This window comes from Scophthalmus maximus, chromosome 1 (assembly GCF_022379125.1).
Source record: "Scophthalmus maximus strain ysfricsl-2021 chromosome 1, ASM2237912v1, whole genome shotgun sequence".
Taxonomy (NCBI): Eukaryota; Metazoa; Chordata; class Actinopteri; order Pleuronectiformes; family Scophthalmidae; genus Scophthalmus; species Scophthalmus maximus.
The window spans coordinates 12,381,808-12,399,624 of NC_061515.1; the positions used below are offsets into that span (position 1 = coordinate 12,381,808).

General features: G+C 41.7%; 1 protein-coding gene across 2 annotated transcripts in view; it reads right to left on the bottom strand.

Moving 5' to 3' along the window:
* Positions 1-4,141: 4,141 nt before the first annotated feature.
* Positions 4,142-17,817, bottom strand: part of si:dkey-246i14.3 (ephrin A4) — a 31,119-nt gene continuing 17,443 nt past the window's right edge. For both annotated transcript variants that reach the window (XM_035638325.2, XM_035638317.2), the window contains exons 2-5: positions 15,960-16,258; positions 12,249-12,317; positions 5,567-5,593; positions 4,142-4,812 (exon numbers count right to left, since the gene is read on the bottom strand). In XM_035638325.2, coding sequence (XP_035494218.2) covers positions 4,721-4,812; positions 5,567-5,593; positions 12,249-12,317; positions 15,960-16,258 — 487 coding nt within the window. In that variant the 3' untranslated portion in view covers positions 4,142-4,720. The remainder of the gene's footprint in view (positions 4,813-5,566; positions 5,594-12,248; positions 12,318-15,959; positions 16,259-17,817) is intronic.

Consider the following 17,817-nt stretch of genomic DNA (forward strand, 5'->3'; position numbering starts at 1 on the left):
GGAAATTAAATAGCACACCAATTCATCTAGGCTGGAAAAGGATTCAATGATAATCCTCAGAGGTTTTTTTATACAAAAAAAACTCACAGCATGAATATCATTTAGGATGTGTTTTTAAATGCTTTTAAGAGGACTCTTATTGTAAATGATGCAGCAAACCACCTTGTATATAGTGTGAAGTTCACATTTCTCCAAAGACGAGTGAAGTCTACATTTATTCAAATGTGTTATTTCAATAGACCAATCTATTTCAAATTATTTTCTTTCTATTATTTTGGTTGGTTCTGTACATATGTGGAATAAAGTGTGGTAGAACTGATATATCAGTTCTGATATATCAGTTCTGAGGGCCGTTGAAAATGCTCTTAAATCCTTCCGCTGGGAACACAAGTGAAGCAAAACCTCTCAGAATAGGGAGGATATTCTTGGGATGAATTTCGAAAGAAGATGGTCTTCTTGTTATGTCCCACTTCACAGACTTAGCATCTTAAGTCCGTTTTTTACCCTCCAATGGGTAAAGGGTCAAATATTCACCCTGGGAAATATATACTGTATCTCATTAAGAACTTTTTTTTTTTTTTTAAAGTAGACGCAATATGTGCAAGAGATGTCAAGTGACACTATGCTGATTGGTGGAGACGTTACCATCGTCCTTCATCCTGATTCCGCTAAGATCCCTATATAACAAAACACACAGAGCTGCGACGCCACCACGAGAAGTCAATAACACTGCACAACAACAAAACACGTTTCCTCACAGAGATTCTGCTCCTCCTCACTCGAAGATACAACTTTTACAACATACTGTGATGGCAAAAGTAGTTAAGAAGCCCTTTGCTAACTCCATTAACATAATACAACATCTTAACAAGGCCATTTATATATATATATATATATATATATATATATATATATATATATATATATATATATATATATATATATATATATATATATATATATATATATATATATATATTTAACCCACACCCACCCTTTTGGTTAAAAAGTACTCAATCAAGGCTTGTAAGGACAGAGTACAGAAAGCATGCTTGGCCTTCACAAACCAGAGGAAAGTGAATATTTAGATACTGTGACTTCAATTAAACAAAACATTTTTTTAAAAAGCCAAGCAATAAATTCAAAAAGGACCTCATGGCACCTTGAGGCATTTATTTTTTACAGTATTCTGAAGGACACTTCCTACAACGTGGGGACTGTCTCATCTCTGCTCTGCTCTCCCTTGTTCCTACAATATCTGAAATACTCACCAGTCAGGATTCACAACAAGAATATTGCTGGTTGTTGGGGGGACGACGACAAACATCCTTCCAAAATTCAAAGGAAGCTTGGCATGTGACATCTACCAAGCAGTGACTTGACACAACACGACATTTTACTCTCACATTTTAAGAAATACGTCCTTATTTAAAATGTAACGATACAGGGCACAAAATAGATATGAAAGAGATGTGAATTGTTTCTCAAATGATGTTTCCATTTATAGCCATTGTTTTGTATTTCTCGAGATGTAATCAACACTGGCTATCCGATCCTTACATATTCAGCCGAGGTGCAATTAAATATAGTACCGACCTGTGATTAAAGAACTTGCTGTGTTGAAATTTGATGCAGCATAATTACAGTGCAATTTGTGGACAAGAGATCTGCGGCGTGGATATGCAATATGGAGTATTTTCTTTGACAGAAAGTTAAAAAACTAATTTCCTTTTGCCAGAAATTGTTTATGATCACAGTCGTCCCATAAGGCCTTGGAGGGAAACCTTTGGCAAGGGATTTTAATTATTTCTAAACTTAGATGATCTGGCAATATCGGTCCATAATTATGAAGTTTATGTGGAAGGTTGACTTAAGAATTTTTTACAAACATGAACACTCTAAACTACGAAGAAATTGAAGAAAATGTGAGAAATCTTTGGTATAGTTGTTCGGGCGAGAATCAAAAGGTAAAACGTTCGAAAAGTTCTCTGACAGATTCACATAAAGAATCTGGTGGTCTGTGCATGATTTTGCTGGAATAAACAGCCTACACACACACGCACACAGATTGAAGATGGGAGTGGACTGCGGCTGCTTTTCCTTTTAAAATAAAAGTATCCCTCTTTTCCCAATGATTTCAGTGCGCTTACTTCCATCAATCACAGCAAAGAAAAAGAAAACAGAATGAAAACATGGGCTTTGGAAATGTATACGTGAAGGTCAAAATCAAAGCCGGCTAATAACAACATGCCTCAACAGTTACAAACATGTCATCAGAAGAGATCATAAACCATGAAATAGGAGCATTTGCTCTATTATCCAGGAAATTGCCTTTCTGGCTTCACAAGAGGCTCAACATTACAGCCCATATAAATGGAAATGCTTTAACAGCTAATTTTGATGTAGACTTCTACATTTAAAAACACAAAACAAACATCACACATCTCTCCTCTGGTTCTGTATTCAACCCCCATCGTCTGTTTAGTGAAAACAAATACAGTAAGTACTTTAAGGTCCGTGTATTGGCAATGGTGCTTCGGGGTCTATTAATACCGGGAGTCTATTGGGTATCTGAGTCTTATCAGGCGGCCCATAGATAAAAACTCAGCTCAATATTCCTCTAGGTTACTCACATTACAATGGCCTGTTACACCACAAGGTCATTTCAAGTCCCCGTAGTCTCCTTATCTCCATACTCCTGTGTATTACACTGATGTGTGTGTTCCACAAATAAAGTTATGTGTGTGTGCGCGCGTGCGTTTGTTGTCACTGTCAAAAGTATGATCGAAACATTGTTTTTTTTAATGCAATCATATTTATTTTGTCTTGCCACGTAAAAAAAAAAGGCTCAGATTGCGGAGGGCTCTTCACAGAAGAAGCTACATTCTTCACTAAAATGTGAAAGGCAGAACAAGTTACAAACACAATAAGAAATAAAAATCATATTCCTAGTAGTACATGATTGTAAAAATTCTACATCACTGGATTTATCTAACACATTTCAAACATTGGTATTTTTCATCACCCATTTCGGAAAGTAACATAAAACAATGGCATGTTGTGATCTGAGAAAAGAAATGTATATATATATATATATATATATATATGTATATATATATATATATACACACACATATATTAAGTGCTAACAATGTAGTTTTTTAAGATAGAATAAACTACATTTAACCGATTTTCTGAACTCAAGTCACTCAAATATTGTGGGGAAATAATTATGTAATTTTATAAACATATAAGCTTAATTTAATATAATTTTAATAATACATAGATGTATTATCGATAATCAATAAAATCAGGTAAATTAATGTTAAATTAATTATGATATTTTTTCCTAATCAATAAGTCATTTAGATCTATTTCTTTGCAAAAAGTATTTTGGCAAAAAAGAAATTCCACCATCAAATCATTTCACTTGGGAAACTACACTGTAGCAGATTATATCGACAATAAACCAGTAAATCTATATATATCCAGAATATAAATCATTGTTCTTGTATGCGAAAAAAAAAGGAATCATTTTCAGACTTTTGCAATTAAATATCAGATCAGTTCTTACTAAAAGGTTGAATTATACAGTTAATACATCTCATTGTGCAGAATATATTAACTATAGAGTAAACCTAGAATCTATAATCATGCGTAAAAAAAATTAACAAAAAGGAACAAAAAGGCTTGGTAAGGTCAACAGGAGCATCCACCAAAACGCCTCCTCACGGCCTGCAGTGTGTTCAGTGAGGACAGACTCGCCGTTTACCCATAACCCCCTGTTCTTCACTTTGTTCTGAAGCAGAGAGAGGGCTGGGGAGGCCGAGCAACAGTGAGGAACAAGCTTAGTCCCAGGTGCCATTATCAGCATATCTCACTAGAATCTAGTGTCCAGTTTCTGGGTTTATGGCCAACCCAGTCCAGTTCCAGTTTAACCAGTTTACTCCCAGTAGGGGGCGCAGGAACCTTGTCTGTCTATTCCATAATATTCTCTATTTCTTCTTTTTTTAAAAAAAGCACTTTTCAAGAAATCTTATTAGTTCTAAAAGTTTAACATGTTTAACATTCTCAGATGCAAATTAGACAGCTTTAAAAAAATGATTCAGTTATTTGTGTCTGCTCATGTACAGCATGACAGAAAAAAAAAAAAAGGGTCACCAGCTAACTGATTTTGACCTCCAACCTGAGCTACTCAGTGCAGTAGTATGCGTTTATTTGGCCAATTTTCAACTGGAGACAAAAAAAGGCGTAAAGGCGTACAACAAACTATGTAGAAAAAGAGAAACAGGAGGAGAGACAGAAATGAAAAAGTGAGAAAACTTTGTTGGAACAAGTCCGGACAGACTCATCGTTCTTCTGGCAGAAGCAGAGCAGGATATGTCTTATGACAAGGCCTAATTCTTTGCCTAATATTCTGCGCTACTACTATCACAACGAGTGTGAGAGGGAAATAATGAGAAATGAATCACAGTGATTCGGTGCGTCTGTCCCTGAGTCACTGTGGCCCCGTTTTGAAGACGACACCCAATTCTTCCTGGTATTTCACAGGTAAAACAGTCACAAGGTACAATTTGTCATTCGCAAAAGCTTAGCATACATTGCATTGTGTCACTGTCTGAACGTAGATTGCATTGTGTACTTGATCATTTGAGTAATAACTCCCAATCCCGCAGTGAACGGGAGCGAGCGAGGTCGGTGGTGAGGACGGACGAGGAAGTCAGGTCGTCGGCAGGAGAAGGGTGAGGACGAGGAGGAGGAGTGGAAGTGCAGCTGTCCTCGGTGAGCACGCTCTACTTTGAGGTGCAGTTTCTGAAAAAGAAATAGAAACTTGCATGAAAGTGTATATATGATATACAGTATGTGTCCAAAAGTAACCAGACGGATGTTTATTTTGATATGTGGCTGTTTTTCAACTCTTGGGCTCGGCCAAATTGAGGAACCCCTTAATGCTACAGCATACAGTGATAATTTAGAAAACCTAATGGCAACAGTCTGGGGAAGGCTCTTGGTTTTTCTACGTTTGGGTGGAATAAATTGCCTGGCCCGCACAGAGCCCTGACCTCAATCCAATCCAACACACTGACTGCGTTCCGGTTGTTATTGCCCAACATCGGTAGCCGACCACACTGATGGTCTTTTGGCTGAATGGGATCAAAGATCCCTGCAGTCAGGCTCCGAAGTCTTCCCAGTAGAGTGAAGGTTGTTATAGCAAGCAGAGCATTAATGTCCATGGCTTTGGCACGATGAGTTAAAGAAACATGTGGCTGTAACGAGTGGCTGTCCACATTCTTTATTTGGTTTGTGTTTTTGATTTGACTTATTCCTGTTACTGATTTAGCAACATTTTCTTTATGGTATGTACTGGTTTCTTCTTCTTTATGCACATAAAGTGCCACATTCTTGCACTTGCAACCACTGCTATAATTAAATAAAGCACATGTGAACTTGAACTTGAGAGAAAAAGACAAGAGTCACAGAGATGAGACTTGCATACTAAAATCTAAAATACATAACCATGCAGAGATTGTACAGAATAAATTGCATTTAAAATGTTGCATCTCACCTTGTATTTGTTTTGAACCCTCTGATGCTGTAATCGGAGAGAGAAGAGAGGGAGAGAGGAGAGATTTAGATAAAGTTGAGGCAAAGAAACAAGTTGCTGATCAGTCATTTTTGCATGCTTAACTTTCCCAATAAAGCTGCTTTGTGGAACAAAAGGAGGAAGAAACAGACAAATGACCAGGGGAAGGTATTTACCATTACTCAAAGCCTAACGCCATGAAAAATGAGTACTGACTGGCTGTGCAATCCTAAATATGTCCCCTATGCAAATTCTCTTAAAGGTCGGATAAAAAAAGAGCTTGAGAAGCATGGCAACAGGAAAATATAGTGTTATGTAAATTAGAAGGAGCAAGAATGATCGAGATTATAAAGAGGGGATAGAGGAAATGAAAAAGAAAGGGGGGAGAAGAACGAGAAAATTCAAAATGACAGAGCGAAACCAAGAAGTGGACAGAAGATGAAAGGAAGAGTGGTGGAGGCTCAAGTGAGAAAGTACGGGGGAAAAAAGAAGGTTGGAAAGATTGAAACAAGGTCAGACAGAGAGAGAGGGAGGGAGAGAAAGAGACGGGACAGGGGGGTGTTTGTGTCTGGGCGTCACTTTCTCAGCAGGGGGTGGACTAAAAGGAATTAATGGAGGGAAGGATGGAGGAATGGTAGGATGGAGGAGTGGGAGAGCTGGAGAGAAAGAGATGGAAAGAACAGAGAAACACAGGTATAGTGGAGACAAAAAAGCGGAAATGCTTAAAACTCGTCGGGAAAGACAGCCGCCATCGGTGAGAGAGGAGAGAGGGGTGAGGAAACAGGAGTGAGGCTTCACAATTGTAGCTGTTATTAAATCGATCAACAGTCTTGAGCCCACCTCTGACACCGCAACCTCAAAGGCTCACACACACACACACACACACACACACACACACACACACACACACACACACACACACACACACACACACACACACACACACACACACACACACACACACACACACACACACACACACACACACACACACACACACACACACACGGAAAACTACCACCTATCCACCTCCCATAGTGATCGACTGAGATTATGAGAGAGGAAATGGGACACTCATCTTTTACAGTAGAGTCACACAGAGAGGAAGGATTTATTACATGAAGGCTTAGCAGAGAAACACAGCGTTTGTCTGGAATATCTGTCTTGTACCTACAGGTCCCCGCAGCAACATGTCGCTCCGAAAGACATGAGCCACTAAATTACTCCCAGGTTTTGTACAGCTAACGACCATCTAGGGGTTAACGAAGCATTAAATAGCATGCTGAGTCTGGGCCTCTCTGTGGGCCGGTCTGTGTGCGTGTGTGAGAGTGTTTGAGTGTGTGTGTTTGTGGGAAAATATCAAAGCAAACACTCAAGAATAAAACTCAAACACTTGCGTTATAGAGCCTGGTCATACTTGTATAAAATAAAACAAGGAATTACGTCCATGATCTCAAGTTAATTTTTAATCAAAATTTTAATTTCTGCTATTGAACCATATTTTAATGCAATTCAATGACGAAAGAGCATTTATTAATTAGCTGTTCTTTCAAGTTCAAATTGTGTCGATAAAACAGGAGCTTTAAAAGTGTATAGTTTTAGCATTGTAGTGCAAAATTTGTAAAATGGATTAACAAAACATTCCAAAAAATAATTATGAAAACAACAATAATAACAAAAAAAGTTCAGATTTGAAGGCGTTTTTCCTGACTACGTGGACATTTCGGATGAAGCAAATGTTTCATGGTCGTAAAAAAATACACAATCACAAATAAATCAGACTTATAATGCGTTGGTTAAGGGAAAACTGCACTGTACTCGCTCTTAGCGTGTGTGTGTGTGTGTGTAACACCGCGCGCCGCAGTTCGAAAATCTAAAATCTTCTAATGATAAATGCCTTGTGCTTACCCGGCTGTGTGTGATATGCGTGTTTTGATCCGTCTTTGATCACATCATTTGTGAAAACTAAATACCGAGGACACGCGTCTTTGTCCACATCTTAATTTTGGTCATGGCGAGCTCCGCCACAAAATGGCGTCCGTGATGGCGTGACTGCAAGAACAGTGCCTTCTCTGCACTGCAGTCAGAAACATGCAGCCTGTGTAACTGTACATGCTCAACTGTGTGTGTGTGTGTGTGTGTGTGTGTGTGTGTGTGTGTGTGTGTGTGTGTGTGTGTGTGTGTGTGTGTGTGTACACACGCACGTGTGTGTGTGTGTGTGTGTGTGTGTCTCCAGTCAGCAGAACGCCCTACTGCAGAGACAGACACTGTTCCACCATCCCACCTCTCCTTTCAAGCCGCCATTTCACACACACACACACACACACACACACACACACACACACACACACACACACACAGGAGCAAATGCTAACCAACCCGGACTTTAATCACTCGACTAAAATTTGCAAAAAGAGAAAAAAAAGCCTGAATGACGGTGCAAATCGACAAACGTGACTTAAGACAAATTTTGATTGTTGAGTTCGGGATCTGAAGGAGCTTAGCTGGGAAAACAGTTCATGTGTATATGAGTGTGTGTTCAAGTTTTGTCCTTGTGTGTACCGAGTTCAGAGGGTACAAAGGTATTTGGGCGAGAGAGGAGGGGGTAAAGGAGGGCAGCGATGGAAGAAATTTCGGAGGAATAAAGTGGGGAAAATGGTGAAGCTCTGCAAACCGAAATGAGTGCAATGGACTACTCACAGCAGGGGAACAACAGGAAATAAAAGGGAAGAGAGATGGAGGGAAAAACAGAATCAATTAGAGAGAGGAGAGTTGGTCTATAATGGTTTCTCGCAGTAGGACGGCTGAAAAAGAGAGAGACAGAGTGACAAGGAGAACGGGAGAGATGAACAACAGGAGGAGTTGTAGGGAGAAGCTGAAGTAAAAAAGAAAGGTAAGTATGGAGTAAAAGGCGAAGCGAGCAGGTCAAAGACGCAATAGACGGCTGCAGGGTGCCGGAGATTTCACATGACACAAGTCTGCTGATGCGTATTCAGAGCCTTGTTTTCTGACGCAACACAGGCTCAAGCACCTTTCAGCGAAACCCCGTCTCTGGTATGATTCATGACAGCTCTGAGTTCAAATAAACATCACATGCCCGTTCGCATCACACATCAGAAAAACATAACCCAAACCTAAAAAACAAAACATGCTTTACAATACTCCAAGCAACAACCAGGATGGGACGCACACGCACACGCACACACACACACACACACACACACACAATGTCATTAGGAGCAGTGTGCGTCACAGAATCTGTCCTGCCTGCTTTGTTGTGTTCTTGGGTTAAATTAAGGCGATAAACACACACATTCACACACTGGAGAGGAGGCCGAGGGACCGGCGAGCGGTAACTGACCTTGGAGCAATGACAGTGTACCTGACGGGCCCGCTCACTGTCACCACACTGTCCTTCAGACCAGTGTGAAGCAGGTTTGTGTGTGTGTGTGTGTGTGTGTGTGTGTGTGTGTGTGTGTGTGTGTGTGCGTGTGCACTCACTTATAATTAATTCAAACACCCACAACAGGGCATCCCCACATGGAACTACCTTTTAATCACACAGGCTGCTTTCTCTGAGGAAAAAAAAAGTTTTGGGAGAGCAAAAGTGAGGGAGGTGCACAGTTTGAAGTTTAGATAAGAGACAAGATATAGCTTAAGGACGAGAGCCTCCCTCTCTCTCACACACACGCACACACAGACAGAGTATACAGGCATGGTGAGTCCTGCTGCTGCCAAACCTGTCTGATAAAAGGGAACCTGAGCAGGAAGGAACCACAGAGTATGTGAGGTGTTACCACGGGGAACAACACAACGACAGGTGTGGGGAAACTGCCGCTAATGGACAGTCAAAGAGAGGAGAAAGAGTGAGAGAGAGAGAGAGAGCGCCTCCAACTCTCCTCCACTCCATCACCTCTCTCATCCATGTCATTCGCTCTCCTCTCTCCTGCCGCATGTGTTCTCGTCCCAGCGTACTCGCCGCACAGCGTGTGCATGACAGAGATGGAGTGGAGAAACAAGGACAGGAGCGTCGCTGAACAACTGTAAAACAGATATGGAGATGCAACAAAGAGATAGAGAAGACACAAGGAAGGTGATGGGGTGGGGGGATGGGAGGTGAGGCGGAGTCAATGGGGGTGGGCTGGGCGTAAAGGAAGTGTATAAGACTGCCGTGGATGGGACCGAGATTAGTTTTGCTCCAGTAGCGAAAGATCATAAAAATGAGGAAGGGAGGTTAGAGCTGAGGAGACAGAGAGAAGGGGAGGATTAGTGCCACTTCAGGAATGACAAGAGTAGAGAGAAAGAACAGGAGGCTTGTGAGGGGGGAGACAGGGAAAGACAAGGAAAGGGAGAACCCCAAATTTAGGTGGGATTAGTTTTGGTTAAGGGACAGGATGACAGAAGAAAGAGGAAAAATGGCAAAAGGAAACAGTAGATGGGAAGAAAGTGCATTCCTGTAGGTACAAGTCCTTTTAATGTAAAGGGGTTTAACTTTAAAGTCAAGTGTGTGTGCGTGTGTGTGTGTGTGTGTGTGTGTGTGTGTGTGTGTGTGTGTGTTAGTGAGTGAGTGTGTGTGTGTGTCCCGGCATACATAATCCAGGTGATTTCAAATATTTTGATTAATTCTGGCTCAGATACGCTGATCTGGGAATACTGTCAGAAGGTCAAGACTACATTAGCATTTTCTCACTGCACAACTATCTGTGGTATTTCTAATTAATGACAGCAGGATAATTAACATATTTAAAAAAAAGTCATCAGCCTTCACTCTGGTAATAACGGAGCAAATTACTCTCTGTCTCGCTCTGGAACAGCCATGGCATTTCGGAATTCATAGGAGACGCATGGGACTTTTCTTATTCCAGTTTTTAATATTATTTTTTCCAATCACGCCAAACTGACTAAAATTCAATCAAGGTGGCAGGATTGGGAGAAATTCACTATATGGCATGTAGGAATTTAGTGATTACTTCTCACACGCACGTGTAGAGGCAACATCCATACTAATACATTTTCGTTTTCAAACTAATACGATCGTCAACATGATCATTTTAGATCTTTATCAGCGCTAAACCCCACCAATGCCAACATACCTAAAAAAAACACCCATCACATGACTTTTCACGTACACTGGGCATCTGTGGCCTGGGGGGTGGAAACAGGAAGCAGATAATTGACTCTGCAGTTGATTGCTTAGTAATAGAAAATACTACAAAGCAGAAGAAAGAAGTGATGGTGAAAAGTAAGATGAAGGGTTTCGTTTCTTGAACAGATGACGAGGTGGAACTGTCACTGACAGTAAGTGTTTACAATGCTTTGCCTTCGTCGCTGGTAGTGATGAGACGTGATGAGAACCAATCAGGAAGTGAATGCGGGTGACTTCGTCATCACTTTTTTTGCCCGTATATACTGCAATGCAGCCTCTGAGTTTTCCAACTAAAGGGGGAGAAACAGCGTTTCCAAACTTCTCTGTTTTAGGTGTTTGAAAAACTCCGAAGTAGAGTGGACAGTTTTGAAGAGTGTGTTTTAAAATGAAAACAATCTCCATCCACACAAGCTTTTTAGTGTCATATTTGTAATAATCCCCGTCCATACTAACACGCCTGTAAACATTAATCACATGACCACTCACACACACTGGGCATGTGCCCACCGGTAAACAGGGAGCAGATTGTCTGCTCTGCAGCTGGTTGCTTACTTACAGAAAAAACTACAGATGAGAAACAACAATGATGAAAAGTAAGACGGAAGCATACATTTTCTTGGGCTGACGACTCTTACTGTCATTAAGTGTTTACAACATTTTGACTGCGTCATAGATTCCGAAACGTAGTAGTGTGGAATGAGCCAGAGACACACAGGCTTGCGTACAAAGTGTGTTAGTTCAGGTTGAGACAGCACGACAAGCACCCTGCAGATTGCACTGGTGTGGGAACTGGGACAGAAGTCTCAGACATGCACACACACAAACGTGTACAAATTAAACCGCCAGAGGAAACACGCAAAGAACCATAAACTCATGCAGGAGGCCCACAGGCAAAAAACTGGTCTCACACACACACACACACACACACACACACACACACACACACACACACACACACACACACACACACACACACACACACACACACACACACACACACACACACACACACACACACACACACACACACACACACACACACACACACACACACACACACACACACACACACACACACACACACCAACAACTGTACAGGGATTCCCACAGTGACTGGGCAACATTCCCAACCGGAACAGGCAGCTCACTGGACTGGAAGACTAACGTTACTCCAGGCGGGCTCTGGATTAGATCAACTCTGGGAATTTCACACTGGGACAGAGACATGGAGACTGGGAGAATGAGGAGGACAAGAAGGTTAAAAAAAAAAGAAGAAAGAAACGAGAGAAAACTGAGGTAGGGATGGCAAGAGAAGTGAGGAGTTGAGTTTATATAGTTCTTTAAAAGTAAGGATCTTACAAGGGGGAAGCAAAAAAAAAAAGTAATGGCAGTGGAGTAAGTAGCATCATGCTGGACTGCCCTTGATAGCCGAGATGTGAGAGGTAGAGAGGAGAGTTTCTTGGTGTACAGAGGGGAGGCATGAAAGGGGGAGCAGATGAAAAGAGGAGTGGTACTCACTGGGCTCACAGCACACGGTGACACGCAACTTCATACATGGCAGGAGAAGCCCTTCATCTGTGGGTAGAGCTGGAAAGAACAAGACGAGAAAGATGTAAATAAGCAGGTTAAAGCCAATAAACATCTTATACTCAAAATGCTAAATTGTAAAATTATAGAAACATGCATATGCTGGATGAAGACCTCCCATCAAATCTACTGTCTGAAAACTCTCCTGCTACTTTTTGTAGAATTCTTGTGATAAGCAGAACAGGAAGGTCGTTTTCCCTTTAAAAAAAGCTAAACAACATATTAATACCTCATGATATCAGGGTAAGGAATTACACCGCCTCACTGTGTCACATACAGTAGACTACCACATATCACACTTATCGACGCAACTAAATAAAAACAGTAAAATACACAGTTGAGAGTGCGGCAATAAAAGTAGGCAACTGCTCAGTTATCAATTCTGATCATGGCTCACATGGGAAAACAGGCAAACATCAACTATATTACCTGTCACTTTGGCATTGCTTTTGGAAAACAAATCTGTCTGGAAACTGCAGTTAAAGGCCTTTATATTTGAATAATTCACAAACAGCTGCTAACTCAACAGGGACCTACCACACAAGCTGAGTATATGAAAGCAAACAGTCTGTCTCCCTTTCTATCTACAATTCCAACGAATATGATACAGCGTGTAATGACAGTGGGACTACGGCGTTAGTAGATATCAGCAGTGGCCAAAAGAAAAAATCATCAACCCTTTGTCAAGATGTCCAGTATATTGCATTAAAGGGACCCCCCCCCCCCCACAGCAAATGAATGAAAAACAACTGTATGCAGAAAGAGCAAAAAGCAAATTAAAAATTGATTGAAACACCCAGGTACTTGACGACTCTCTCCTTCCCTCATTCATTTACTATTCCCCATATAATTGACAAATAGTAGTTTATGGTATAGCGAGCACATAATTGAGATTTAAAAAAAACATTCAGCCTATTAATCATTGTCATTTGTTGTCATCACAGACAGGTGTATTGTCGCTGGAGTTGTGGGAGCAGAAAGTGGGGTACATGCCATTTACAGTGCTTTTGTTATTCCACTGTGGCATCTTTAAAGGGCACGACAAGGTGGATTTATGAACTCTGAATTCAGCCTCTCAAATAGCTCTATTTCACTGGTGGCAAAACCACCCATTGGTTTGTGAGCTGCCATTTTGAAGCTTGAAGGTTTGTTGGAAACAGAAGTAACCACATTTAGAGGAGCAGGGGGTGGAGCCTGACTACGAGCTTGCCCACCGCACATCCACCTACATCTTGCGCCGAGTGGACGGTACGAGTTGTCAATCACCTGTATCCACGCTCAAATCCATAACGTGCTTTATCGTCTATTTTACTCTAAATGGGAGCATTATTTACAAAACCGACATCATGCTGCATCGGAGACGACTTGAGATTTAGACCGTAAACTCTTCAGGAAGATGTTTACTGACGTTATAAATATAGAAATTCTTTCCCCCTGCTGGTCATCCGACAGGTTTCAGGCATTTCTGTATTGGCTTCACTATGTCCATTTTTATATACAGTCTATGACTTTAATACAAAGAAGTATTGACTATACACCCGACATGGACATTGGACTGATTACTGGTATCTTAATCAGTTTTTATTGTCCGCTTTCATTGTGATTCGTACACCTTGCTGTTTTTCCTCTTTCTGTGTTTTCTTATCTGGATTGCACCGCTGTTTTTCCTTTGTTTGTTTTCATCCGCATTACTGTCTTAGGCATTTTCAATGCAATGCTTTTCTTTTTATCCACTCATATGCAATACAACACAGTATATTAAGAGATATTCTTTTAATTTGCTTGTGTTTCAGAGCTGTGAGCTCTCTTTGCTGCCGTCACAATCCCCTTAAATGTCAAGGTCAAGAGGATGTCAAGGTGTTTCCTGTTTGTGGGGATCCAGACGTGGAGAACCAATGGTGGCTGGTCGGCAGAGGGTCAGAGTTGCACTGACCCAGAGACAGTGGCCTGTCAGTGTCATGATCTGTGGGAGCCGGGGAGACGAGCTGAGCCCAGCTCAGACTTAGCTAACTAATGCCATTAGTGTTCCTAATACTATTGTACCGTTCTCCCAGGCTAATGCCATTATACTGTCTCCAGTGCTGCGGGCCCTTTCAGCACACAAACCCCAAGGCCAGACATTTGGACCAACTTTACGCCTTATCTTTGATGTGGACAAAACACACACAATCGCTCTGAGCCTGATGCGGCCCAACCAGGGGGGCGAGACCCATTGTTGCTTTTTTGTGAACTGGCCTGAGCAACCACAATAGGCCTGTGTGTGTGTTTGTGTGTGTGTGTGTGCGTGTGTGCATATACACACGTGTGTGTTAGCGTGTGTGTGTGTAACTCTCTCATGCCCTCACAATGCTCCATTGTCCTTCAGACCGCAACAGTAATTTATGTAAAGATTCTTTCTCTCCTTTAGTCTCATCCATCCCTTTTCTCTGTTGCTTTTGTTACTCTCGCTTTTCTTTCTCCAGTGTGGATTCCACTCATCTAGCCCCCCCTCCTTCCTGTACTGTCAGACTGTGTCCATCTTTTGCTCTTTCTCTCCTTCTGTCACTCCTCCACGCTTCTCTTCCTCTGTCTGCTTCTCTGCCTGCCTTTTTCCCCCACTTCACTGTCGTCATGTATTGATCTCCATTTCTTCCTCCTACACTTTGTGGTCCCTCTGTCTCTTTGTTGTCACCCTTCCATAGTAGGCATTCACTTGACTCTTTCATTCTCTGCCTTGTTTCATGTCCTCCCCCTCTTGGTTGGACTGACTCCCCCTCTTGGTTGGACTGACACCAGGAGTTGTAAAAAGTGAAAAAAAGAAAATGTAAACTGATTTTACAGCCAGTAAGCCATCTTCTCTCTCTCTCTCTCTCCCCCTCCCTCCCTTTTCTCCCTCCAGTGGGTTGAAATAAATGAGTGAGGAGAGAGGAACACAGAAGAAAGAGGAAACCATCGCTAAAAAGTGTGTAACAGCTTAAATGTTTCAGAAAACACTGTGTTAATATCGCTGAGTGTGAATTTATGGAAAATATTGATGTTATATGTGCTGTTTGTTAATACTCAAGGCCTCCTACAACACTCTGGCTAAAGATGCTGCATCCCTTAAAAAAATGGTGTGTTTGCACAGACCAAGGAAGTGAAACATCAAAAATTATTTTCTCTTTGTAGGCTGTTTCGCTTGGAGTGTGGAGCCTATTGTTTCACCAAAAAGACAACTTTTTTTTTATCAATGTTTGAATTACACAGACTCTGTGACCAGGTTGAACTTCAATTATTTTTTTATTTTGGCTGTAGCGCCGAAATGATGAGCAGATAAATTGTTTAGGACGCTTTTTTTAAAAGCTTGATTTGTCTTGTAAAACATCACCTAGTTCCACCTTCGTGATTGTAAAAATTTGCTTCTTTGTCACGTGATAGAATATTGAAAATATTTGAATATTTGACTGACTGGTGAAGTTGTCATCTTTGGCATTAGGGAAATTACGATTGTCATTTCAATTATTCCTTCAGATTCCCTTAGTCTGATGATGGGTCGATTATCAGATGTAATTTGCAGCCCTAGCCGCCAAAAGTGTGTCACATGGAAGTCTGGGAATCAAAAACCTGCCAGCTGTCAGATACTTCATGTACTTATTACTTTTCTGTTTATTTTCTTGCACTTACAGCTGTAGTAGTAGTGGTGCCCTGGGAGAAACTCAAACCCCAGCGAGAAGGGTGTGAACCTTTGGATCTTCTCAGAGAAGCGAACTGGTCCAAATGGAGCATAGGGAGTGTTACACTCCCACCTCTTGATGGCTCCTCTGGTCTCCACACAGCCCTGGAACGATGCCTCTCCCACCAGGTAGAGGGCCAGCGTCTCCGGTTGCCTGGGGCCCAGGGTTTCCTTATTGGTGAAGTGGGGGCAGTAGACGTCCAGGTAATCGTTCAGGTTCACCTGGATGGACAGATCTCCTGCCGTTAACCTGGAAGATAGAGTGACAAACGGCATTAATATTTCAGGTTACGGTTACATCCAGTTATACGTGACAGAAGGGAAAAGACAGTCGTGATTAAACATAGATTGACAGAGAAAGTAATTCTTTTGTGCCTGGAGGAATGTGGATAGTTCCAGCAGATCATCAATATTACATAGAACAATTACATAAGGTGATAAAGCAAAGCTCTACACGTCTTAAAAAAATGTTTTGGGATTTGATACCCAAAGATACAAGTCCATTTTATTTACAGACCAGCGAGGGAGCAGCGTTTAGCGACAGATTGAAATCCTTGTATGCTAATCAAGATCACTGAGGGGAATTCAGTGTGAAATAAACCCTACTCCCTCTGCTTTCCACTCTGCCACTTCACAGATACACAACGGGCGTGTACAGACTGAAGCGGACGTGCATGTGCATGCACAACCATGTCTTCAGTCAAGGTTGACTGGCTTCAGGCATAACAACAGCTCTGGACAAGACCGCATCATTAGAACAGAAGGGCTGCATAATGCATGCTCCTTTAGACTACGGCTTCTGACTTCCTGTCAGCTACAGTATAAAGAGTTTCCCGTGTACAAACTAATATGGAGAAAGAGGGCATGAGAGAAGTACTCAGGAAAGTACATGTAAAGGACAAAGTAGGTGCAGAGATAGTAAATTGATTACAACAGCATGACAACACAAAACAGGAGACGAGAAATGAGTAGAGAAATTTGGGAGAAATGGAGGGGAAAAAATGTGAGTAATGGAGTGAAATGAGACAGGGCTCAGAGAAAGATGGAGGAAGACTGATGCAGATAGTTGTTCATACATGTTGAAGAAGAAAGGTGGAACAAAAAAAGAATGAAGAAGCCAATGGAGGAGAGAAACTGGATGAACAGGTGGAAACATGTGGAGTAAAAATAAAGGAAAGTGAAGTGTTTTAATTAGCGACCCCAGAGAGTCTGAGTGAGAGACGCCGAGAGGAGAACAACGGCATGGAAGGAGAGAAGAGGAAAGAAAACCGACTTTAATTGGTCTGCTCCTCGCATGGAGAACAGGAGGAAATGAGTGAGGGGCCGAATGTGGCTTGGAAGGTGCAGGTCTGTCAGTGGGAGTCTTTATAGTGGGGTGACAGAGCGGAGGAGAGAGGAAGGGAGTGCTGGGAATCAGTGAAGGGGAACATGGGAGGGAAAAAGAGCGTGGAATGGGGAGGAGGTGGCAGTGGCAGTGGCGGTTGGCAAAGTGGTCTCAAGCCAAGTAGGCGGACAGAGAAGAGACCAAAAGAATCAATGAGTGGAAGAATTGAGAGAAAGAGGAGGAGACAGAACTGATGAAAACCGAAATGAAACAGACAGACTGACAGGAGTATGAGATGCTCCAGCAAATGTGCAAAGGGTATCAAAGATGGATGAAGCAATGAGAGGAAAAATGAAACCGTCGGAGAAGAGGGGGCAAGAAAAAAAAGAGAGCCTGAAATAAAAATCCACATTATCTGTTAACTTTGAATGTTGGTTCCGAGTGAGATAATGGAGCAGAAAAGAAAAAAAGAAAAAGAAAAAAAA